The 24,479-nt window shown below is 37.2% G+C and overlaps 1 protein-coding gene across 1 annotated transcript in view; it reads left to right on the top strand.

Moving 5' to 3' along the window:
* The window catches only part of LOC110702075, a 29,482-nt gene extending 5,154 nt beyond the window's left edge, over nucleotides 1–24,328 (top strand). Inside the window, exons 3-13 of the mRNA XM_021879722.1 lie at nucleotides 1,259–7,251; nucleotides 7,870–9,323; nucleotides 9,440–9,703; nucleotides 10,376–10,593; nucleotides 12,557–12,828; nucleotides 13,979–17,006; nucleotides 18,230–18,362; nucleotides 19,795–20,315; nucleotides 20,404–21,309; nucleotides 22,764–22,940; nucleotides 23,659–24,328. Coding sequence (XP_021735414.1) covers nucleotides 1,259–7,251; nucleotides 7,870–9,323; nucleotides 9,440–9,703; nucleotides 10,376–10,593; nucleotides 12,557–12,828; nucleotides 13,979–17,006; nucleotides 18,230–18,362; nucleotides 19,795–20,315; nucleotides 20,404–21,309; nucleotides 22,764–22,940; nucleotides 23,659–23,856 — 13,164 coding nt within the window. The 3' untranslated portion in view covers nucleotides 23,857–24,328. The remainder of the gene's footprint in view (nucleotides 1–1,258; nucleotides 7,252–7,869; nucleotides 9,324–9,439; nucleotides 9,704–10,375; nucleotides 10,594–12,556; nucleotides 12,829–13,978; nucleotides 17,007–18,229; nucleotides 18,363–19,794; nucleotides 20,316–20,403; nucleotides 21,310–22,763; nucleotides 22,941–23,658) is intronic.
* Nucleotides 24,329–24,479: the final 151 nt, after the last annotated feature.

The following is a 24,479-nucleotide window of genomic DNA, read 5'->3' on the forward strand; positions in this document are numbered from 1 at the left end:
ATTTTTAGGGATGTTCTGGACTCAGATTAGATCCCCTTGAATATGGATGCACAGAGAATTGATACTAATGTTCTTGACTCTAGAAATATCAGAACTGCAATGGCCTCTTGTCTCTGAAGGCCTACCACAATGTTCTTGTCTCTAGAAGTGTCGGAACTGCAAAGTAGATGTTTGAGGAGGATGACGACACTAAACAAGGAGATTTATCTTAAGGTTCAAACTTTGAAATGAGACTTCTTGGTAGAAGAAAGGATATTGCCAACTTAAGATATTGCCGCCAAAATTGTATTGCTGGACTTGAATCATTTCCGGTTTGTAGAAAGATACTTGAGTATGGTGTCAAGATATTTTGAAAGCGATAGCCTATGGAATCCCTGATTCCCTGTTGTGCAGATGAGAGAGAGAGAGATCAATGATACTCCTAGGCCCCCTATTTTGTATCATCTCTTTTGCTGAAGTTTTTATTTTTTTCCCTTGTAAATAAAAACTTATACAAAGAACTATATAGTGGAACATGCGTTTTTAAAGCTGTGGCTGGTTTATTGACTTTCTGCCACTTCTGTAATAAGTGGTGTCTTATCTGCATGGTGTGTTTAGAAGCTCCTATTGCATTTAGATGTCTCATGTTTGAATCAGTTAGTTGATATGTCTCGTCTTTAAGGATCTAAATTCAAAAGTGCCTTTTTTAAAAAAAATTGTTCCCTCTAAATTTATTTTGGCCGTTTTGTGATTGTTTTAGTTCTAACACTGTTCAAGATTGAATTTGTTCTGCAATTCTTTAATCCTGCTTGGACTGGACTTTCTATGGCAGCAACTTCTATGACATACTATATGCCACTGTAAAATGATGATGCAACTCCATAGAAACTTGGTTTTGGAAAAATTTATGAGAAATTGTTCCAATTAATTTGTAGCTTAGATTGTCACTAGAAATTAAGCAATCAGATAAAGAATTCTATCATTCTATCCTTTCGTATGAGCCTAACTTGTACACTTTATGTAATGTTCTACAACTTATGCTAAGTGAATCTCACTAGTATCGTGACTCGACTTTCTTGTCATTCTAAGCAACATATAAATTAAGTTTTTCTTTTTAGCTTTATAAAATGACTATATAGCAGGAAAAAAGGAAATAAAAATTGTTTCCTTTTTGATACTTTGCAGTCCATTAATATCTATCATACTATATCGGGAGTCTTTCTAGTGAGATATACGTGTCATATTGGCTAATAAATTTCCTTCTTCATGGATTGCACAGGGTGATGGACTTAAGGTTGGTCGAGCTTTTTGCTTTCTTCCATTGCCTGTAAGAACTGGGTTGACGGTGCAGGTAAATGGATACTTTGAAGTATCATCAAATCGTCGCGGAATATGGTATGGGGAGGATATGGATAGAAGTGGAAAAATTAGATCTATCTGGAACAGACTTCTTTTGGAGGATGTCATTGCCCCTATTTTTAAAAGCTTACTGCTTGGTGTGCAAGGAATGTTAGGTCCAACAAGTTCATACTATTCCCTATGGCCTGTTGGTGACTTTGAGGAGCCGTGGAGTATACTGATACAGCAAGTATACAAAAACATTGTTCAGGCCCCTGTCTTTTATTCTGATGTTGGAGGGGGGAAATGGGTGTCACCTACTGAATCTTTTCTTCATGATGAGGAGTATACTGACAAAGAGGAGCTTGCTGATGTCCTCCTGCAGCTTGGAAAGCACATTGTTCGTTTGCCTAATCCCCTGCGTAACATGCTTTTGAAATACACCACTGATTTTCAATGGAAAGTGATTACTCCCGACACAGTGAGGTGTTTCATTCGTGACTGTGGTTCAGTAAGTAATCTTGGCAGTGCTCAGCGATTACTTTTGTTAGAATATTGTCTTGAAGACATCTTAGATTCTGATGTTGGAAAGTATGCAAACAACTTGCCTTTGCTCCCCTTGGCAAATGGCAGCTTTGGTTCTTTTTCCGAATCTTCTCAAGGCACCTCTTATTTCATTTGCAATGAGTTGGAGCACAAACTGCTTCAACAGATACCTGACCGAATAGTTGATAGGAATATCCCAAAAAAGATTATGGAAAGACTTTCAGCTGTTGCAGATTGCTCAGGGGCTAATGTACTTGTGTTCAAAGCTGAATACCTTGTCCAGTTATTGCACAAATTCATGCCTCCTGAGTGGAGATTAAAGGGTAAGGTTTTTTGGGATCATGAAAGGGGTCAGAATAACCATCCAACTCCATTATGGTTTGTCATATTCTGGCAATATCTCAGGTTGCAATGTGAAAATTTGTCTTTGTTTCACGAATGGCCCATCTTACCATCAACTTCGGGGCATCTATATAGATTTTCCAAGCAATCAAAATTAATTATTGTTGAAAAACTTTCTGAGAGATTGAGGTGTGTTCTTGAGAAAGTTGGATGTAAGATATTAGATCCTCAGTATGAAGTTGAGCATCCTGATCTGTCATATTACATTTGTGAAGCCACTGGGCCAGCTGTACTTGAATCGATCTTTGATGTTGTCTCTTCAAGTGGCGGTGTTACGCATACATGTCTTCACGTGCTAGAAGCAGAAGAGAGAAATGAGCTTCGTAACTTTATTCTTGATCCAAAGTGGTACATTGGTGGGTATATGGGCGATTCTGATAAATGGAAATGCAAAAAGCTTCCCATTTTTAGAGTATATGGAGAAGAATCTAATGATAGCTTCCATTTTGCTGATCTAGTTGAGTCACCAAGATATTTGCCACCAAAGGGTGTTTCAAATTGCTTTCTTGGAAGTGAATTCATATTCACTTCTTCTGATGGTGAAGAAAACGTACTACAGAGATACTATGGATTGCAGCGTATGGGCAAGGCACATTTCTATCGGAGACAAGTTTTTTGTAGGATTAAAGATTTGCCAGCTGAGGATCGTGACCACATCATGCTCTCTATTTTAAAAGATTTGCCGCATTTGTGCATTGAGGATTCTGGTTTTAAGGAAGCTGTGAGGAATATTGAATTTGTTCCAACCCATACGGGTTCTACAAAGTGTCCTGGTGCTCTATATGACCCCAGGAATGAAGAGTTACTTGATTTGCTTGAAGATACTGACCTTTTCCCATGTGGTTCTTTTCAAGAATCACATATTTTGGATGTTCTACAGGGTTTAGGTCTTAAGACATCTGCGTCTCCTGATACAGTAATTCAATGTGCTCAATACATTGAACAAATAAAGCAAGAAGATCCAGATAAGGCATATTTGAAAGGAAAGAATCTTTTGGCATATCTGGAGGTAAATGCACATAGGTGGGCTGCCATTCCACTAAATGATGATCACAGGACACTGAATAGAGTGTTTTCACGAGCTGCAATTGCATTTAGGCCTCGTAATTTGAAATCTGACCTTGAAAAGTTTTGGAATGATCTTCGAATGATTTGTTGGTGCCCAGTTATAGTTACTGCTCCTTATCAAGCTCTACCCTGGCCTGGTGTGTCATCAACAGTTGCTCCTCCGAAGCTTGTAAGACCTAAAACAGATTTGTGGCTTGTGTCAGCTAGTATGCGTATACTAGATGGAGAATGTGCATCAACTATCTTGTCCTATCAACTTGGATGGTCTTCCCCACCCGTTGGAAGTGTGGTTGCTGCGCAAATTCTTGAGCTTGGAAAAGATAACGAGATCGTGACTGATCAAGCTTTTCGCCAACAGTTAGCCCTTGCCATGCCTAGGATATATGCCAGACTGACAGATATGATTGGTTCAGATGAGATGGACATTATTAAGGTTGTTTTGGAAGGAAGTCGATGGATTTGGGTGGGAGATGGTTTTGCAACTGCAGAAGAGGTTGTTCTTAATGGTCCCTTACATTTGGCTCCTTATATCCGTATTATTCCTATTGATTTGGCTGTTTTCAAGGAACTTTTTTTGGTGCTCGGAGTGAGGGAATTCTTAAATTTTAACGACTATGCCATGGTTTTGTGTAGAATGGCTACACGAAAAGGGGAGGAGCCTTTGACTGGAGAGGAGCTCACCGCTGCTATTCTTGTTGTGCAGCATTTGGCTGAAGCCCCGTTTCATGAAAAACATGTAATGATCTACTTACCTGATGCATCATGTCGACTCCTTCCTGCATCAGATTTAGTATATAATGATGCTCCCTGGTTGCTTGGATCAGAAGATTTGGACAGTCCTTCAAGTCATGCAAACAGTCTTTTGATGAGTGCAAGACGGTCAGTTCAGAAATTTGTGCACGGTAACATATCAAATGATGTCGCAGAGAAGCTTGGTGTCTGCTCACTACGGAGATCATTGCTTGCTGAGAGTGCCGATTCAATGAATTTGAGTCTATCGGGGGCTGCTGAAGCTTTTGGTCAGCATGAAGCATTAACCACTAGACTGAAACATATACTTGAGATGTATGCGGATGGACCTGGAATTCTTTTTGAGCTGGTACAGAATGCTGAGGATGCTGGAGCTTCAGAGGTTATCTTTCTATTGGATAAAACTCAATATAAAACTTCATCTTTGCTTTCACCTGAGATGGCCGACTGGCAGGGCCCTGCTTTATATTGTTATAATGACTCCATCTTTAGCCCAACGGATCTTTACTCAATTTCACGTATTGGTCAAGATAGCAAACTGGAGAAGCCTTTTGCAATTGGTCGGTTTGGGCTAGGATTTAATTGTGTTTACCATTTTACTGACATTCCTTCATTTGTATCTGGGGAAAACATTGTGATGTTTGATCCACATGCATGCAACTTGCCTGGAATTTCCCCTTCTCACCCTGGCTTGCGTATTAAGTTTGTTGGGAGAAGGATTCTTGAACAATTTCCAGATCAATTCACACCATTTTTGCACTTTGGCTGTGACTTACAAAATCAGTTTCCTGGTACACTCTTCCGGTTCCCGCTTAGGACAGCCAGCACCGCCCCTCGAAGTCAAATAAAACAAGAAGGATATGAACCTGAAGATGTCACATCACTTTTCTCTTCATTTTCCAAGATTGTTTCTGAGACTCTTCTTTTTCTACGCAGAGTGAAATCCATATCCCTATTTGTGAAGGATGGATCAAATTCAGAATTGCAGCTAGTACACCGAGTGCAAAGGCATAATGTCCTTGAGCCAGAACGTCCTCCACATGCTCTCCAACATATGTTTGATTATCTGAATGGGATCCAGCTGTGCAAGGTGGATAAAAATCAGCTTCTTGATAAGTTGAGAGGATATGGGGATGAGAATCTACCCAGGAGATTACAGAAGGTTGTGGTTAGAGAACAATCCTCATCTGATGATGTATCACATGTGTGGATGATGAGTGAGTGTTTAGGTAGTGGACTGGACAAAAATTCTGCTGTTACTAAGTTAAGGTCTCACAAGGGCATTCCTTGGGCAGCTGTTGCTGCCTACTTGCAGTCTTCTAAGGTTGATGCTGAGTCATGTGATTCCACACTAGATGATAGATCTCTTGCCAATATGTCTAGTACTTCTCAAGATGTGGAATTGTCTGCTCAATATCGAAAGAACTTTGAGGGTCGTGCCTTCTGCTTCCTACCTTTGCCAATAAGCACTGGTATTCCAGCCCATGTTAATGCCTACTTTGAATTGTCATCTAATCGGAGAGATATTTGGTTTGGTAATGATATGTCAGGCGGTGGAAGAACACGTTCTGACTGGAATATATACCTCCTTGAGCATGTTGCTGCCCCAGCATATGCTCACTTGCTTGAAAAGCTGGCTATGGAAGTTGGTTCTAATGATTGGTTCCTCTCCTTTTGGCCGACAAAATTAGGAGGGGAACCTTGGTCATCTGTGGTTCAAAAGCTATACATGTTTATAGCTGATTTTGATGTTCGTGTTCTTCACACTCAAGCTAGAGGTGGTCAATGGATCTCAGCAAAACAAGGTTTATTTCCTGATTTTACTTTTGAGAAGATGCCTCAACTTGCTGATGCATTGTCAGATGTTGGCTTACCTCTGGTCACTGTTTCTCAAGCACTTGTTGATAGATTTGTGGAAGTCCGTCCTTCTTTACATTTTTTGACACCACAATTGCTTAGGATGTTGTTAATTCGGCGCAAATGTAAATTTACTGAGAGAAGTGCATTAAATTTGACACTTCAGTATTGCTTATTTGATTTGGAAAAACCTATTCAGTCTAATTGTTTGTATGGTTTACCTTTAATTCCACTGTCAAATGGCTCATCTACAACATTTAATCCAAGAGGGGTGGATGAAAGAATTTACATTGCACATGACAATGAATATGATCTTCTCAAAGATTCCATTCCGAATCAATTGGTTGATAAGGCAATTCCAGAAGAAGTTTATTTGAAATTATGTGACATAGCACAGAATGAGGATTCCAATATTTCTTTTCTAACTTGTCATCTGCTTGAAAAGCTTTTTCTCCGGATACTTCCAGTAGATTGGCAAAATGCTAAACAAGTAAAGTGGGCCCCTGGTCATGCTCAGCAACCCTCTTTAGAATGGATGAGATTGCTGTGGAGTTATCTGAGATCAAGTTGTGATGATCTCTCAGTGTTTTCCAAGTGGCCTGTCCTGCCAGTTGGAACTGATCTTCTCATGCAGCTTGTTAAAAACTCAAATATCATTGAAGATGAAGGATGGAGTGAAATCATTTCATCATTGCTGGTAAAAGTAGGGTGCCTTTTTCTTAGACGTGATTTCGCTATTGAACATCTGCAATTGAAGAACTATGTTCAGGCACCGACTGCAACTGGTATACTGAATGCATTTCTGGCCGTGGCTGGTAGTTTAGAGAATGTTGATAGGCTCTTTGCTGATTCCTCAGAAAGAGAGTTGCATGAATTAAGGAACTTTATTCTGCAGTCCAAGTGGTTTGTTGAAGGTGAAATGCATGACATAAATATTGAGGTCATTAAACGTATTCCTATGTTTGAGTCATGCAGAAGTAGAAAATTAGTTAGCCTGAGTAGAGGTATCAAATGGCTTAAACCAAGTGGCTTGCGTGAGGAACTTATAGATGATGACTTTGTTCGTTCTGAATCAGAGGGAGAGAGAATAATATTAAACAGATATCTGGATGTTCAAGAACTTTCCAAAGCAGATTTTTATAAAAATTATGTGCTGAATCACATGCCGGATTTCCATTCATCACAAGGTGCACTTTCTGCTATTTTACATGAAGTAAAACTGCTGATTGAGGAGGATGTCTCAATTAAGGATGCACTTTCAAACACTCCATTTGTTTTGTCTTGCAATGGTTCATGGCAACAGCCTTCCAGGTATGACACAACTTGTATAACCCTTCATGCTTTTATCTCTTCTTTAAAATATTCAAAAGCTTATTATAACTCTACATTGCTTAGTGTTTGGGTTGCTTCTAACTGTGTGGGATTTTCTATTATTAATGCCTGTCACTGGGACTTTAATGAGAAATGGAGGCAAGATCTCCCTGTTCTAATTGAAGATTCTAAAACATGAAAAGACAGTACTTCGTTATAATTAAAACCATACTCAAGTGGAGTTACTAGTTACACGAAGGATAAGGGGAAGAAATTTATTTAGAAAAATGTCTTGAGATTTGTGTTTCCTTTCTAGTTTCTGTTTTTGGCCTTTGGGATTTTTTTGTGTATTTTTTTTTTAAATTTTTGGATAATACACGTTATTTATATGTACGGTGTTCTTATGGCTACTTATTGAGCAATGTTTTTTTTTTCTTTTATCACAGTTTGGCATTACCATCGTTTCTTGCATTATTTTCCTTTGTGATAAGGAATTACGCTTCCTGTCATCTTCATTTTTAACTTAATATATCTATTATCTGATGAAAGAGTTTGTATGCATAGATCTTTTTTAACCATAATATATATGAATAATTTCTTCATGTGCAATATTGACAGGCTTTATGATCCTCGTGTTCCTGAGCTGCACCTGCTGCTGCACAAAGAAGTTTTCTTTCCTGCTAAAGAATTTTCTGATCCTGAGACACTGGATATGTTATCTGGCTTGGGAATGAAGCAAAGCTTGGGTTATACTGGGTTGCTTGATTGTGCAAGGACAGTTTCACTTTTGAATGATTCCAGGGACTCAGAAACATGTACTCATGGAAGAAGGTTGCTTGCTTGTTTAGATGCTCTAGGATCGAAGCTTTCAATAGAGGACGGAGAAGAGTCTTCAAAGTTGTTTGAAGAAGAATTCCACTCTATGATTTATAAGGATGACTGTGATGTTTCTGCATTTTTAGGTAGCTTTGTTGATGCTAAGCCACCAGAAGAATTTTGGTCAGAGCTTAAATCTATTTACTGGTGTCCTATATATGTTAATCCGCCTCTGCATGGTCTTCCATGGCTGAAGTCCAGTGACCTTGCAGAAGCCCCCACCATGGTGAGACCTAAATCGGACATGTGGATGGTATCATCTACTATGCATGTATTAGATGCTGATTGCTGCTCTACACTTGTTAAAAGCAAATTGGGTTGGATGGATCGCCCTAGTGTGCAAGTCTTAACTACTCAACTGGTTGAATTGAGCAAATTATATTGCCAGCTCAAGTTAGATTCCGTTGTTGACCCTACTTTTGATGCTGAGTTGCAGAAGGGCATCACGTTATTGTATTCAATAATGCAAGAGTATATCAATACTGAGGATTTTATGATCTTGAAGTCATCTCTTGAAGGAATTTCTTGGGTTTGGATTGGTGATGGTTTTGTGGCCCCAAATGATCTTGCATTTGATTCACCTGTCAAATTTCAGCCTTACTTATATGTGGTTCCATCTGAATTGTCAAGCTTTAGAGATCTTCTTTTAGCCATGGGTGTGAAACTTGATTTTGAGGTTACTGACTATTTCCGAGCTCTGGACAGGTTGCAGACTGATATAAAAGGATCTGCCCTATCAGATGATCAGTTATTTTTCGTTCATTGTGTTCTTGAAGCTGTTGCTGATTGCTTTTCAGACATGCCACCAGCTGAGGTTTCAAGCTCTCATTTATTAATTCCGGATGCTTCTGGTATTCTGACATATTCTAAAGATCTTGTCTTCAATGATGCACCATGGATGGAAAACAACATCTCAATCGGAAAAAAATTTGTTCACCCAAGGATAAGTAATGATTTGGCATTAATGTTGGGAGTGCAATCACTTAGGTGCATGTCTTTGGTTGATGAGGAGATGGCAAAAGATTTAGTCTGCATGGATTTTGCTAGAATAAGTGAGCTTCTAACGCTATATGCTAGTCACGAATTTTTGTTGTTTGACCTCCTTGAGTTGGCCGATAGCTGCTACACAAAGAAAATGCACATAATCTTTGACAAAAGGGAACATCCTCGCCAGTCTCTATTGCAGCATAATCTAGGTAAGTAACGTTGTAGCCTATAAACAAAGGTGCTGCTCTGCAAGGTGATCATGTAGAGTCAATACTAAAAGTATTATTCAATATTTTTATCTAACTTCTATTGTAATGATGTGCAGGTGAATTTCAAGGGCCTGCTTTACTAGTTATCTTTGAAGGTGCTGGCTTAAGTAGGGAGGAAGTTACTAGCCTACAATTCCTCCCCCCATGGAGACTTCGGGGTGATACTCTTAATTATGGTTTAGGTTTGCTTAGCTCTTTTTCTGTCTGTGATCTCCTATCAGTGATGTCTGGGGGCTACTACTATATATTTGATCCGCGTGGTTTAGTGCTTGTACCTTCCTCTAGTCATTCGCCTGGAGCAAAAGTGTTCTCTTTAGCTGGTATCTATTTCTGGTTACCCTTTGTGCTGCTGTTTTACCTTTCGTAATGCTTCTTATTTGATTTTCCATAAGTACTCTCTTTGTCTCATAGTAATTTTTTTAGTTTCCTTTTAGGCATTATTTTTCCCACATTACATTAATGATTTATATTTTTGGGCTGGTAATTTAATTTGTGAATTTTAGCAGAACTTGATGCAGGATTTCAATTTGCATACTAGTTAAGCATTAATATTTTACTAAAGTCTTTCTATTATTTATTAGTATAGAAGGGTAGGGAAGTTTAACCATATTTTTTCTTCACTTGCTTTAATATATGTGCCAAACCAAAATTTGAAATTTGAGATTTGAACGGGAGAGGGAATATATATTTTGTTGTGACAAGAAATTTGACTTATGATTGTGTGCCAAAACAATTGTAACTTCGTCAAATGACTTGCATTGTAGATCTTGACAAGTAACATTCATCCAATAAGGTGAAGTAAGAAACTCGGTTTGGGTACAGTCTTCTTATTGTACCTTACTGTTGATGGTTTATGCTTGATTTAGATACAAGGATAATACTATAATCATAGTTATATTGACTTTCAGTTTGAGTGTTAGGGTTCTTGAATTTCTCATTTCAACTTCATGTATACAGTTGGAATCATTATGCTTCATCTGATGTCATTTTAGGTACTAACTTGACTGAACGATTTCGAGATCAATTTTCTCCTATGCTCGGAGGCCAAAATATGAGGTTCTCTTCCGATATGACCATTATCCGCATGCCACTTTCGTCTGAGTTTATGACCGAAGAACCTGAAGCTGGATTTCATAAAATAAAGCAGATATATGACAGATTTGTGGAGCATGGATCTCGTGTACTTTTATCCCTGAAGTCAGTCTTGCAGGTAATCTCTTTTTATTTTATCCAGTGTGCTATATAATGGCGCTGTTTATATATGATCTGCCAGAGCTATGTTTTAATTAGCAAATACAAGATGCTTAGATGTACAGTAATTGATGGAGGATCAATTGATTAGAGTACCTTTTTGTTCAAGGAGTAATCTGTCTTATAAATACTCCAGTAAAGGAAATATCTGGGTTCCTATTGTATTGTAAAATCTGGGCAAAGTGTGAAGTGTGATGTTCAGGATTAATAGTGTTGATTCGACGGGAGGGCAATAATCATTTTGTGCTGAGAAAGAGGCAGAGGAAATTATGTTCTGTTGAGGTTAAATCTTAATTTAAGCCCTGAAAACTTCATTTTTTTTTCTTGGAGGACTTTAAAGTCCCTTCATGGTGAAGCTTATTTGGATTTTGGATAGAGAGTAAGGAACCAACCATAACCTGACCCAAGAAAATAAAATAAAATGATCATTTAACCAAACCAAATCCGATCTATTATCTCAAAAGTTGATACCCATTATGACCCTTGAATGTTATTCGTACTTGAACAAAACCTGACTCGATGAATATCTAAAACCCATGTACCCAATGTAGACTCAAGTATAGAAAACTGGAACCTGAACCACACCCGAATTGAGAATAACCTGAACGTTGATTAATTCCGATAAAACCCTGGTCATGACTTAACCTAATCTTTTATTGATTTGACCAACAACTAAACAATACGCTTCTTGCTTATTAAAGTACAAGTGGTCTTTAAAAATTATGTAACTAAGTACAGTAACTATTTATGACTTAACAACTATTTGTTAATCAAGAAAACCATCTTATATCACATTATAAGTATTATTTAAAGACCTATTGAGTATAGGTGATCATTTGCGGGCTTGGGCGGGTAGCAGGCCGGGCTTATGTTTATTTTTTTGTCCAACGGGCTTTATGTAGCAAACCCAAACCCTTTTATATAGGCTTGATACTTGTCCATGCCCGCTTATTGGGCCAGGCTTGCCCGTGGGCTAACGGGCCTTAAACTTTTTTTTATTTTTTTATAACACTAATTAATCTTTTTATTATTTACCTGTGCTAAAATTATTTTGGTAGAGTTGTCTTAATGTTTTTTGTTCACAAATGATAATAGAAATTTAAAAAAATAAAAAAAAGTTGAAATTTAATAAGTGTTAATGATAAAATATAAAACTAAAATAAATAATTGTAATTAATAAAAGCTTATAGTTCAATATAGTCTCTTTGTATTTATTTTCTAAAATACACAAATTATGTCATAATTAACTAACTTAATAAAATAGTTAAACTATTATTATTATTATTATTATTATTATTATTATTATTATTATTATTATTATAAACGGGTCTGGCGGGCTAGCCCGCGATAAATATTTTCTTGTCCATACCTGTCCATTTATATTGACGGGCCGAACCTAGCCCACCCAAATATCCAATTTTTTTCAAAAAGGTTGTCCAAGCCCGCCCTTTTTGCAGCCGGGTTGGACGGGGTAGCGGGCCATCCCGCCCATGAACAGCTCTACTATTGAGTACTGAGCTAGTGAAATTCTGAACAATCTAACACTGTTACCAAAGGTCCATTAGTATTATAACACTTTTTTTTCTCTTAAAAGTTGGTAACTCTAGCTTGCATGTAACAACACAATGGTAGTTCTATACTTCTATTAATGTGAATACTCTGTGCTCATAAAGAAATATGATGACTTAGCTTGCAAATTATGACACTATGTTTTTGCCGCTATGGCTAAGTACTGTTTCAACAACATTTCAACTGAAAACAAACTGCTTCTATTGAATAATAACATTTAATTGCGCTTTTTTTGTTTGTTTTGGTAGTGTGTGGCTGAGGTGTCACTATTATATATTTGTTTCTTTTATTGTAACAGCTTCATTTCACCTAAGATGCTTCGTACTTATACATATGATGGAGATTGATTGCAGGTGTCATTGTCTAGGTGGGAAGAAGGAAACCTACAACCTTCAGAAGATTATTCGGTTTGTATTGATTCATCATCAGCCAGATTAAGGAATCCTTTTTCTGAAAAGAAATGGAGGAAATTCCAGATATCTAGGCTGTTTAGCAGCTCTAATGCTGCCTCTAAGATGCATGTGATTGACATCACTTGTCGCCAAGGAGAAAATAAAGTTTCTGACCAGTGGGTCACTGCTCTGAGTATGGGTTCTGGGCAAACAAGAAACATGGCCCTCGATAGGTAAGTTACAGATAATAATAAGCATGGTTTCTAGTTTATTTTTTCTTTTGAATTTGTACTTGAATTTAAATGACCCATATTTGTCTTCTCTTCTACCCATCTCACTCTTATGGCCTTAGTTACAAGATTGATATCAATCTTTATGTCTTCATTAAGTTTAACTTGCTTGCTGATTACTTTCTTTGATTTATTTACTTTAAGTCCATACTCCATTGTTGCTGCTTTGTTACTCCCTCTGTTCCTAATCTATGGTTACGTTTGGGTTTTTTTCATGGGTGTTAAGAAAACTGCTTTGGGAGTATGTAAACTGCGATTATTTATTTTGGGTATAGATAATTGCTTTGGTGGATGGGAATAGTTGCTTTGGAATTATGTAAATAATTTTGTAAATGGGAATAGTTGCATTGGAAGTCGGTAAATATGAGGGTAAGTGTGAAAATATTGTTGGAAGTAGACACGTAACCAAAGAAAGAACGCTCCGAAAATAGAAACATAACCATAGATTAGGAACGGAGGGAGTACAAACTTTTTATAGTTTTATACTGCACATACTACTTTGAGTTTCATAGAATTTTCACAGGTGCTATTTACATGACGGTAAGAATTTTTAACATATAATTTGATGTTTGTCTCTTCATTTTAGTTCAAATTCCCTTGTTGAAAACTTAACACTTCATATGGATATGGACACTTACAATTTTGCTGAAATTGAGAATCTTAATTACTTTTACATGCATGTATAACATTGGAAAATATCTCTGTCCACATGTAATGAACACAATTTTGGGAATTGTAATTGTGCACCAAACTTGTTTATATTTTTTCATGTCAGACTCTTGGACCCTAACCCAAGTCTTGACACTCAAATTCGAATGAGTGCTACAGGTTAATATATACCTCTGTCTTTTTTAATTGCACCCTTTTCCTTTTTGGGAAGTTGCATATAAATTTTACCATTTCCTTATTTGGTATGTTTTATTCATTTTTTGCTTGTGTTTACACACATAAGACCCTAACTTCCCTTGTTCACATGTGATAACAAGATTAACAACCATTATTACCCCACCTTTTCTCTCTCTCTCATAAGGCACCTATGTAATTGCTCATTCAACATTTTTTATATAATTCTGTATGTTCCTAACTTGTTCAGGCGTTATCTGGCGTATAACCTCACACCTGTTGCTGGAGTTGCAGTTCATGTATCTCGAAATGGTCATCCTGCTGATTTATCCCATTCAAGCTGTGTTATGTCTCCTCTTCCTTTGTCTGCAAAGATAGACATACCTGTTACATTATTGGGATACTTTCTCGTCCGTCACAATAGAGGTCGTTTTCTTTTTAAAGTTCAAGAAGGTTATGAAGTGCAACCTGATGCTGGAAGTCAGTTGATAGAGGCTTGGAACAAAGAGTTGATGGCTTGCATTCGTGATTCCTATATTGAGATCACTATGGTAATGCAGAAAATGAGACGAGGATCTGCAGATGAGCCAAGTGCTGGACATGCAGTTGATCTTGCTTTACAAAAATTCAGTGATCATCTTTATTCTTTGTGGCCAAGATCAGATATGCATTCACAGAATGATCAACCAGGTGGTGATAATTTTGTTTCAGTAAAAGTGCCTAAAGCAGACTGGGAATGCATAGTTGAACGTGTAATAAGGCCATTCTATGTACGCCTTGCTGACCTTCCAGTGTGGCCGCTCTATTCTGGGAATCTGGTGAGAGTTGAAGAAGGTATGTTTCTGTCACAACCTGGGAATGGAGTTGGTGAGAGTTTGCTTCCGGCCACGGTTTGTAATTTTGTCAAGGAGCACTATCCAGTGTTTTCTGTGCCATGGTATCTCATTAGTGAGCTTCAATTGGTGGGAGTTACAGTTCGAGAAATAAAACCAAAAATGGTTCGTGATCTTCTTAGGGTTTCCTCAACATCTATGGTTCTCCGGTCAGTGGAAACATTTGTTGATGTTCTTGAATATTGCTTGTCAGACATCCACCTTCCTGAGTCTTCTGGTTCCAGTGAAGGTGACACATCTGTAGACTTTAATTCCTTTCCACAAGCAAACAGATTAGTTGATGGAAGTTCAACATCATTGGCTAGCATACGTGGACTTCATGGAGTATCTACTCATAGTCCAACAAGCTCAGGAGCAGATGCACTTGAAATGATGTCAAGTTTAGGAAAGGCCCTCTTTGATTTTGGACGAGGAGTAGTTGAAGACATAGGAAAAACTGGAAATCCAACAGCTCAAAGGGATAGAATCACAAATGTTAATAGTTTTAATGTTGCCCATGGTGGAAATAAGTTTTTGTCTATAGCAGCTGAGCTGAGAGGCCTGCCATGCCCCACTGCGGCGAATAATTTAGCAAGGCTGGGAATTACTGATCTTTGGGTTGGAAACAATGATCAGCAGATGCTATTGCGGCCTTTGTTGGGAAAGTTTATTCATCTTAAGATATTGGAGCGTCCTACTTTAGCTGATATATTTTTTGATGTCTCTCTGCAGTCATTGTTGAAATTGCATAAGCTTTCCCTTCATTTACTAGCTAATCATATGAAGTTGCTTTTCCATGAAAGTTGGGTGAAACACGTTATGAACTCAAATATGGCTCCATGGTTTTCTTGGGATAATTGCACAGACTCTGGTGGAGAAGCTGGTCCGAGTCCTGATTGGATTAGACTCTTCTGGAAGAATTTTGATGGGTCTTCAGATGATCTTTCACTCTTTTCAGACTGGCCCTTGATTCCTGCATTTCTTGGTAGGCCGGTATTGTGCCGTATAAGAGAGCGTGATCTTGTTTTTATTCCACCCATTTCTACATGCCCATCTTCTGGCAACGATGTTTTGGAAATGGAGTCATCTGTGAACATGCTAAGTGGACTGACTATAGATCCTTCATCTCTATCTGAAACTGTCCGACCATACTATCTGGCTTTTAGAGAGGCTCAGAGTAGGTACCCTTGGCTGTTGTCATTTCTAAATCAATGCAATATACCTATGTATGATCCTGCTTTTTTGGATTGTGCTGGTCCCTGTGATTGCCTCCCCTCTGCTGGCCAATCACTAGGACGAGTAATTGCTTCAAAGCTTGTTGTAGCTAAACGAGCTGGTTATTTCTCTGAACTTACCTCTTTTCCAGCTTCAGATTGTGAAGAGCTTTTCAATCTTTTTGTCTCAGACTTCCTCATTAATAGGTCCAACTATGGTAGAGAGGAACTGGATGTATTACGCGAATTGCCGATATATAAGACAGTAGTGGGGTCATATAAACAATTACATGGTAATGACCTTTGTGTAATCGCATCTAATTCATTTCTGAAACCATATGATGAGCATTGCCTTTCCTATACCATGGAATCTGATGAAAGTTTGCTACTTAGAGCTCTGGGTGTTCCTGAATTGCATGATCAGCAGATTCTAGTACGGTTTGCTTTGCCTGGATTTGAAGGTAAAAGCCAGTCTCAACAGGAAGACATATTAATTTATATTTATATGAATTGGCAAGAGCTTCAAATTGAATCTTCTGTGGTGGATGCTCTCAAGGAGACTCATTTTGTAAGAAATGCTGACGAGTTTTCATTGGAGTTGTCTAAACCACAGGATCTATTTGATCCAAATGATGCTTTGTTAACCTCGGTATTTTCTGGTGAGCGAAAGAGATTTCCTGGGGAACGCTTCACGACAGATGGATGGCTTCAGATTCTGAGAAAATTAGGTCTGCGATCAGCAACTGAAGCAGATGTGATGCTTGAGTGTGCTAGGAGGGTAGAGTTTCTTGGTTCTGAGTGTGTTGAACAAAATCAAGATCTTGGAGAGTTTGATGGGAACCCTGGTAATTCTCATAATGAACTGTCTTCAGAGATATGGTCATTAGCTGAATCTCTTGTGGAAGCTGTTTTCTCAAACTTTGCTGTGCTTTACAGCAACAACTTCTGCAACGCCTTTGGTAAGATTGCTTGTGTACCTTCAGAAAGAGGCTTTCCTAATGTTGGTGGTAAGAGGGGTGGAAAGCGAGTGCTTTCATCATACAGTGAAGCCATATTGTTGAAAGATTGGCCATTGGCTTGGAGTTGTGCCCCCATCCTTTTGAGGCCTAATGTAGTTCCACCTGAATACTCTTGGGGAGCATTATACCTGAAGAGCCCTCCATCATTTTCTACAGTGTTGAAACATTTGCAGGTAAAATGCTTGATTTAAATTCAAAATAGCTTTAAACTCTTGCTTTTGAAAAAAATGCAGTATAAAAAACACTAATGTGACACCATCATATTATCTTCAAAATCTCTTTATCTTATAGGTTAGTATTAGTATGTGATTATATGACTTTAGTTTTGATCTCTTTCGACCGGTATGAAGATTATGATTTTTTGAATTATGTAGAAAAAATTATTTTCCCTTTTTTTTTTTTGTTCCACCCACATTCCATTATGATCCATTCTTTAAGTTCTACCCACTATCACTTTATACGTAATGCATCAGGCTTAGGGATAGGGGCATTCTAGGCAATGCAAATAAATCAGTGAGTTAGCTTGGGGAAGAAGGGGGCAGTGAGTTTGTTAGAGGGAAAGAAATTCAGAAGGTTTATTTATAGAATGATAAGCTAGGAGGAATTGAGTTTTTTTTTTTTTTTTTTTTACTTCATTTAGCTATTAGCGACCAGCCACTTGAACGTCAGGGTTGTAATATTTCTAGAGATGCATTGTAAATATAAATATCAATTTTCCCCCAAATTCACTTGTTCCTCATTTCTAAAATTCTGATTTGTCAGAATAACATATGCTTTTTAATTTAAAGCCCTTTTTCTCTTTTCCCCTTTGTTGGCCCATTACACGAGACTAATCTCAACTCTTAATTTGGACCTTATTTTTCCTCTCTCATCAAAAATCATAGATAACAACTAGCATGGGTGGGGGCCATGGGGCTCTTCTCTGCTTGATTTTTTATATTGGTAGAACAGAAACATATGGGAGACTATGCTCCAATATTAATACTATTCCTCACTCTGTTTATTTCCTAAATTCTTATTTTATAATAATAGTGACATGACAATCCCTATGTGGCACTTTCATGCTTCACGAAAAAGCTTCCTCTGTTGTTCGGTTATTTTTTTTTTTTTTCTTGCAACATATTGACTTTTGCACTATTCACACACTCTATTTTGACTATTATTTGTGATGTATACTTAAGCTAAAACAGTCTTGTTACATGTGGTATCTTTTAGATTGGTATCAATGCATAGTTTCAAAATTAATTTTTTTACTCCTTTTTATACGTATTATGGTTGAATTATGCATTGACAAGTTCGAAAGTCAACGTTGCAAGTAAGAAAGTGGAGGATGTATAATTTTATCAGTTTGTTAAGAAAAGCAACATAAGCTGATTTTTTTTTTCCATGGCTTTAGATTGTTGGAAAAGATGGTGGTGGAGATGCTCTTGCACATTGGCCAACAACAACTACCATGATGACTGTTGAGGATGCTGCATGTGAAATCCTCAAGTACCTTTCTAAAGTTTGGGACTCTCTCTCTTCTACAGGTATCTTATTTTTCACCGCTTCAGTATTAGTACATGCATTGACTATATATGCCCAGCTGAGTCTCTAATGGTGACATTTGTCTCCTCCTTTGGCTATATGCAAGTGTTATCAATACTTTTATCTATTCAGTATATAGAGCTCGTAAGTGCTGCAATAAAATCTTCTTCAAAGTTTTGTTAATTGTTCTATCATGCAAATTTGAATTTTAGGTGGCTAAGGAAAGGTATGCCAACAAACTTTGAGGGAATATTTTAGATTGAAGATTCAGCTTAATATTCTGGCATACCAAAAACTTCTCTTTATTTTTTCCTTATGGGAAAATGAAAGTTGTTCCCCTTGGAATGAACTGGTTTATTGTTGTCTTGTTATTTAGCCTAGCAAAAACCTGGCCTGGACCTGTCCGAAGTTTTTGGTTTTTGAACTATGATTATTGACCTAAAGGCCTTGAGCACAAATAATAGTACAATGTGTTCAACTTATGGGCAAGTCAAAGTGTCAAAAGACTCTCATTTGAACAAAAGTAACAAGTACGTTATTATTGGTGGAAATATTTTGTTCATCTCATCCTATGTAGTGTACTGGCTTGAGTTGTCAGGTGAATTTATAAACTTTGCTAATACTGTAAGTTCAAACATCTTAATGTACGTTCACTGCTTTCTTTTTAATCTCTTTTTTTTTTTTAAATTTATGTGTACTTTATTTTACAAATTTATTAAGACGTTAAGCATGTAGCATCTATATTGAAGGTCTTTCAAATGTTATGTTGACTCTTTGAAAGGATGGGACTTGTTTGAACTTAGAAGTATCCAACACAGCTACTAGAAGCTTTTATCCTATTAAATTTCAAACATTATTTTCAAGTAGCCTCAGTACCTCACACCTGGCTATGGCTAGTTAATTAGGGAGTCTCAAGTAACAGAATTGAATGGTATTTGCTACTGTTGAAGAACTTTAGAGGGTGATATGAATACTATACTTCACTTTTTTAGCTCTACAGTCACTATTTAAAGTTTTTACAACTGTTAGCAGGAAACGTGACTAATGATTAGATTTTGTGATTTTAGGCTTAACTTATTCTCACCTGGTGCAGTGAGAGTGCTAGATAACTTATCTGATCTAGTTCTTATCTTCTCTATCAGCTCTTCTCAATTTGTGATTATCTAGTAGGCAGGAGGTACTAATTTCAAAAGCTCAGCTACAGCAGTTCCAGCTAAAGGCTTAGACCTCTTGGGGTTCTGATTTTCTATTTTTTAATGAGCACATTAATGAATTTGTTGTTTAGAGACAGGATCACAGGACCCTGTTTAACTTATTTATTTTTCCTGTATTTTAGTGCCCTTAGTGGTATAGGAGACTTAAATGTTAACCTTTATTATTTTTCGTTACATTTCTTTCATTTTCATTTGTGAAAATCCATGTTCCTAATTGCAGATGTACAAGAGTTGGAGAAGGTTGCATTTTTGCCTGCAGCAAATGGTACTCGGCTGGTGAAAGCAAGTTCTCTCTTTGTGCGCCTGGGAGTTAACTTGTCCCCTTTTGTATTTGAACTTCCCTCTATCTATCTCCCCTTTGTAAGGATCCTCAAAAACATGGGTTTACAGGAAACGCTTTCTGTATCTAGTGCAAAAGACCTTCTCTTGAATCTTCAGAAAGCATGTGGATATCAACGTTTAAATCCAAATGAACTCCGTGCAGTAATGGAAATTTTACATTTCATTTGTGATGAGACTGAGGATTTTAAGTCAGAGAGGTCTCGTTGGCATTTTGATGCAGTAGTACCAGATGATGGCAGCAGACTTGTGCACGCCAGGTCATGTGTATATATTGATTCCTGTGGCTCCCGGTTTGTTAAATTTATCAACTCATCCAGACTCAGGTTTGTCCATCCAAGTGTTCCAGAAAAGACATGTTTAACTTTGGGCATCAGGAAGTTATCTGATCTAGTTGAGGAGGTAGACAACCACCTTAAATAATCAAACTTTGTTTTTTTATTGTATTTGTCTATTTGATGCCTTATTTCTGGATGCTCATACTTTTCAGGAACTGAATGTTGAGGTGCATGCTCTGGGAAGTATTGGCCCAGTTTCATTGGAATTCATGAGGCAAAAGCTGTTGAGCAGATCATTTCAGGATGCAGTGTTCAAGATTCTTAGCAGTGTTAAAAGTAACATTCCAGCATTCAATACTTTATCTCCAGATGAAGTGAATTATTTGCTTGAGGATGCAGCAGACAAGATAGAGTTTGTTCAGTCCATTTATACTCGGTTTTTGCTTCTTCCTGATTGCATTGACATTACCTACGTTCCAAAGGACTCAACACTTCCAGAGTGGGCTGCAGAATTTGAGCATCGTGCTCTTTACTACATCCATAAAGGGAAGAACCTCTATCTAGTTGCTGAACCTCCAAATTATATCTCTGTTGTAGATGTGATTTCCATTGTCTTGAGTGATATTTTAGGTTCTCCTAGCCCATTGCCTCTTAGGTCTTTATTTCTCTGCCCAGAAAACTCAGAGAGTGCACTCACTGATGTTTTGAGAATCTGCTTTGAAAACAAAGGAAGTGTGACTATGAAGAACAACAGTGACTTGATAGGCAAAGATATATTGGCTCAAGATGCTCGTCAAGTTCAATTCCACCCTTTAAGGCCATTTTACATGGGAGAAATAGTAGCATGGCGGTCTCAAAATGGAGAGAAGCTGAAGTATGGTAAAGTTCCAGAAGATGTTAGACCCTCAGCAGGGCAAGCACTCTATCGGTTTGGAGTTGAAATTGCTCCTGGAGTGATAAACAGTCTTCTGTCTTCACAGGTCTTCTCATTCAGAAGTGTATCCCTGGATGAGGAGGGTTCATCAGTAGTGCCAGATAATAATGATATGGTATCTCAAAACACTTTGCATATACCAATTCCAGAAGATGCCAGAAGAGACAACATTGCATCAACACAGGTATTTTTTTTTTTCCTTTATATATTTTTGAAGGGTTTTTGTTTCAACACCTCAGAAAAGTATATGCCAATCAAAGTGAAAGGGGAAGGGAAAGATAAAGAGATCTGGGAAGGAACTTCCTCTTCTGTATAAAAATACGGGTAGTATAGATTTAAATCTCAGATACCTAATAATCAACTTATGAATCTGTAGGGAAGATGATAGAATTTATGGGGATTTGTGTGTACATTATGAATTGTATATACATCACACATGCACATGAGTGCACACTGTTTCATGGGAGTTAAATCTATACTCCCTCTGTCCTATAATATTATGCATGTAGAGCCTGTTTCAAATATGGTTTTTAAAGGTTGTTGGATTTTCAACAGAGGTTGGTTTAGGGTCGTTCCGGTGGTCGAGTTTCAAGGGTGGCTACAATTTTTGGCTGGGGTATTCTTAACTAGAAATGTGAGGAAAAACCTTGATAATTCCATGTATGACATGAAACATATATTACGAGACCTTACATGAATCAACATTTTTTTTTTTATTTTTTTTTTTTGGCTACCAAAATTTATGTCCACAAATAAGAAGCTAATAGTTTGCAATGTTTTTAACCAAGTAAAACACCCTTACAAGGACAAAGTTTAGGACGGAAATTTTCGAGAATGAAGTTACTCCCATCGTTTGTAATAATCACAACACAAGGAATTCCACAAAGTTTTAGGAAAATTATAGGGTAGAGACCATTAGTGGAATTTTGTAATATTAAGTATAGCTAGTAGGGATATATTTTTAATTTAGTAAGGGAGAGAAATACGTAGCTTATGGGTTTCCCACTGCCAGTCCCAAGCTTGGATAAAGTATAGTTAGTAGGGATATATAAAGGAGGGTTATTGTTGGCCAGTGATGTCACATCACATGAGCCAAAATGATATTTTTTTATTTTTGTAGAGAGAAAGTGGGGTTAGTGGGAGAGAGAAATAATAAAATAGTAATGAGTCCTTACCAAATGAAGAAGTGATGCAATTAATGGAATGATCGTAAAAGGAAAGTGTTGCGATGATTACAAAACAAATGAAGTATAACTGTTTGATCAATTTCACCATAATCGCCAAAAATGTATTGTCTCATAATTATTACCTGTTTGCTCCCAAAATTAACACCCTTCCTATTTAGATGATAACAATAGTTGTAGGGGTTATAAATAACTGTTTTACTTAGAATAGCTGCTTATATCTTCTTGATCTCCCTGAACACTGTCAGTGGTTGGTTTCCATATGGGCTACTTATATATTGTTGCTCTTTCACGCTTACAGGCTCTTGGTTCTATGCTTCTGTGATTACGTTCTTTCATGTTTTCTAGCTTCTGATAGATTTGTTTGTTTAAACTTTTTGTTAAATGATGCCTCTGGAAAATTTGCTGGATTTTGTTGAAAATTGCTTATAAGACATTTCCTGGGCAACTGCAGACAGGTAAAGATCTCCGCTATGGGCGAGTTTCGCCTGCAGAATTGGTTCAGGCAGTTCATGAGATGCTCTCGGCCGCTGGGGTCAATATTGATATGGAAACACAGACACTGCTACGAACAAACTTGACCCTGCAGGAACGACTTAAGGATTCTGAAGCAGCATTATTGCTTGAACAGGTCTCTGTCCTTAATCCATGATATACCATTTATTTAAAAATAAATAAATAAAACACTACTGTTTGCTTGGAAATTCATGAACAATATCTTAACATGAATGCCTTAATTTTAAACAATTTTCCTGAATTTGGGGTAAATATTCATCATGATTATACTAGTCTCGTTCGGTTTAACTTCTCCTTCGACTTTAATTAGTTACTTCATTTTGTTTAAGGTCTAATCTTAATTATTTTTCACGTGGGATCTTGTTATATTTTTTTTTTCTAATTAACTTGTTACTTTCTCTGTGTTTTTTTTTTTTTAACTTACAACATTTTCATTTCATGCTTGCTAATGCATTATTCCAATTATTTATATTTCTTATAATCAATAAGTAAAAATTATATGTGATATTATGAAAGTATAATAAAATGAATATATCAAGATCCCACGTGAATATTTTTTTCTAAATAAATTGTAAAGTATCAAAGGTACTCAAAGTAGTATATGTGAATAGTGCTTAAGTTAAAGTGTTGCAAGTAGAATACTAAGGAAGCATTAGTTTTCAAAAAATTATAACATTCTTTATATCTTACGGTTCCTTGTGACGATTTATGTTAGCCAACCCCAAATCATTTTGGGAATAAGGCTTTGTTGTTGGTGATGGTGGTGCTGTGTTGCGTTTATGTTCATAATGTATGTTCTACACCTGATGAGATGCTCTTGTGAAAAAACGCAGGACAAGGCTGATACTGCAGCTAGAGAAGCTGATACAGCTAAAGCAGCATGGCAGTGCCGGATATGTTTGAGTGCTGAAGTAGATGTTACACTCGTTCCTTGTGGGCATGTGCTTTGTCGCAGGTGCTCCTCTGCTGTTTCTAAGTGTCCCTTCTGCCGTCTCCAGGTTTCAAAGACATTGAGGATCTTTCGGCCATGATAATCTTGATTGCTTCAACACACATGCCTTTTGTTCTGTGTATTAGTGGGTGGAAGTCACTGCGGAACTTTGCCTTCACCCCATGACAATAAAGAATCAGATACGTGATGTATTATTTTCAAGCTCAAAGAGGGTTCGTCTGCTTCGGCTTCATTTTTTTGTATAGTGTACTGTATATATATTATATAACCACCTAGGTGATTAGATCTTTGGTGGTCATCATAAAGTCATTGTAATTATAGACCAAACAGCTTCCATTCAGATGGTAATATAGGTAGAGGGTTGTAGAGAAAGGCTTATTTTTTGAATTATATACGACTATTATTTTACATAAAATATATCTAAGGCTTTTAATTACAGAGAGAGTGATTAGGTACAGACAAGAAAATGATGTAATTATATGCTTAACATTTACAATTTAGGTGTTCAATGGAATTTGGGATAGATTTGTATCCCTAAAATTGAACCTGCCTTTTTTTTCTTCTGCTCATATGACTATTTATTTCTTTATTTCCTTCCTACGTGCTTTGGACTCGTAGACTAGAAAAGTCATAGCTTATTACACCAAATCTTGTTCAATCTTTTTTATCCTACGGATTGGTGTCAAATTTATGCGAATAGAA

This window comes from Chenopodium quinoa, unplaced genomic scaffold (genome assembly GCF_001683475.1).
Source record: "Chenopodium quinoa cultivar QQ74 unplaced genomic scaffold, ASM168347v1, whole genome shotgun sequence".
Taxonomy (NCBI): Eukaryota; Viridiplantae; Streptophyta; class Magnoliopsida; order Caryophyllales; family Amaranthaceae; genus Chenopodium; species Chenopodium quinoa.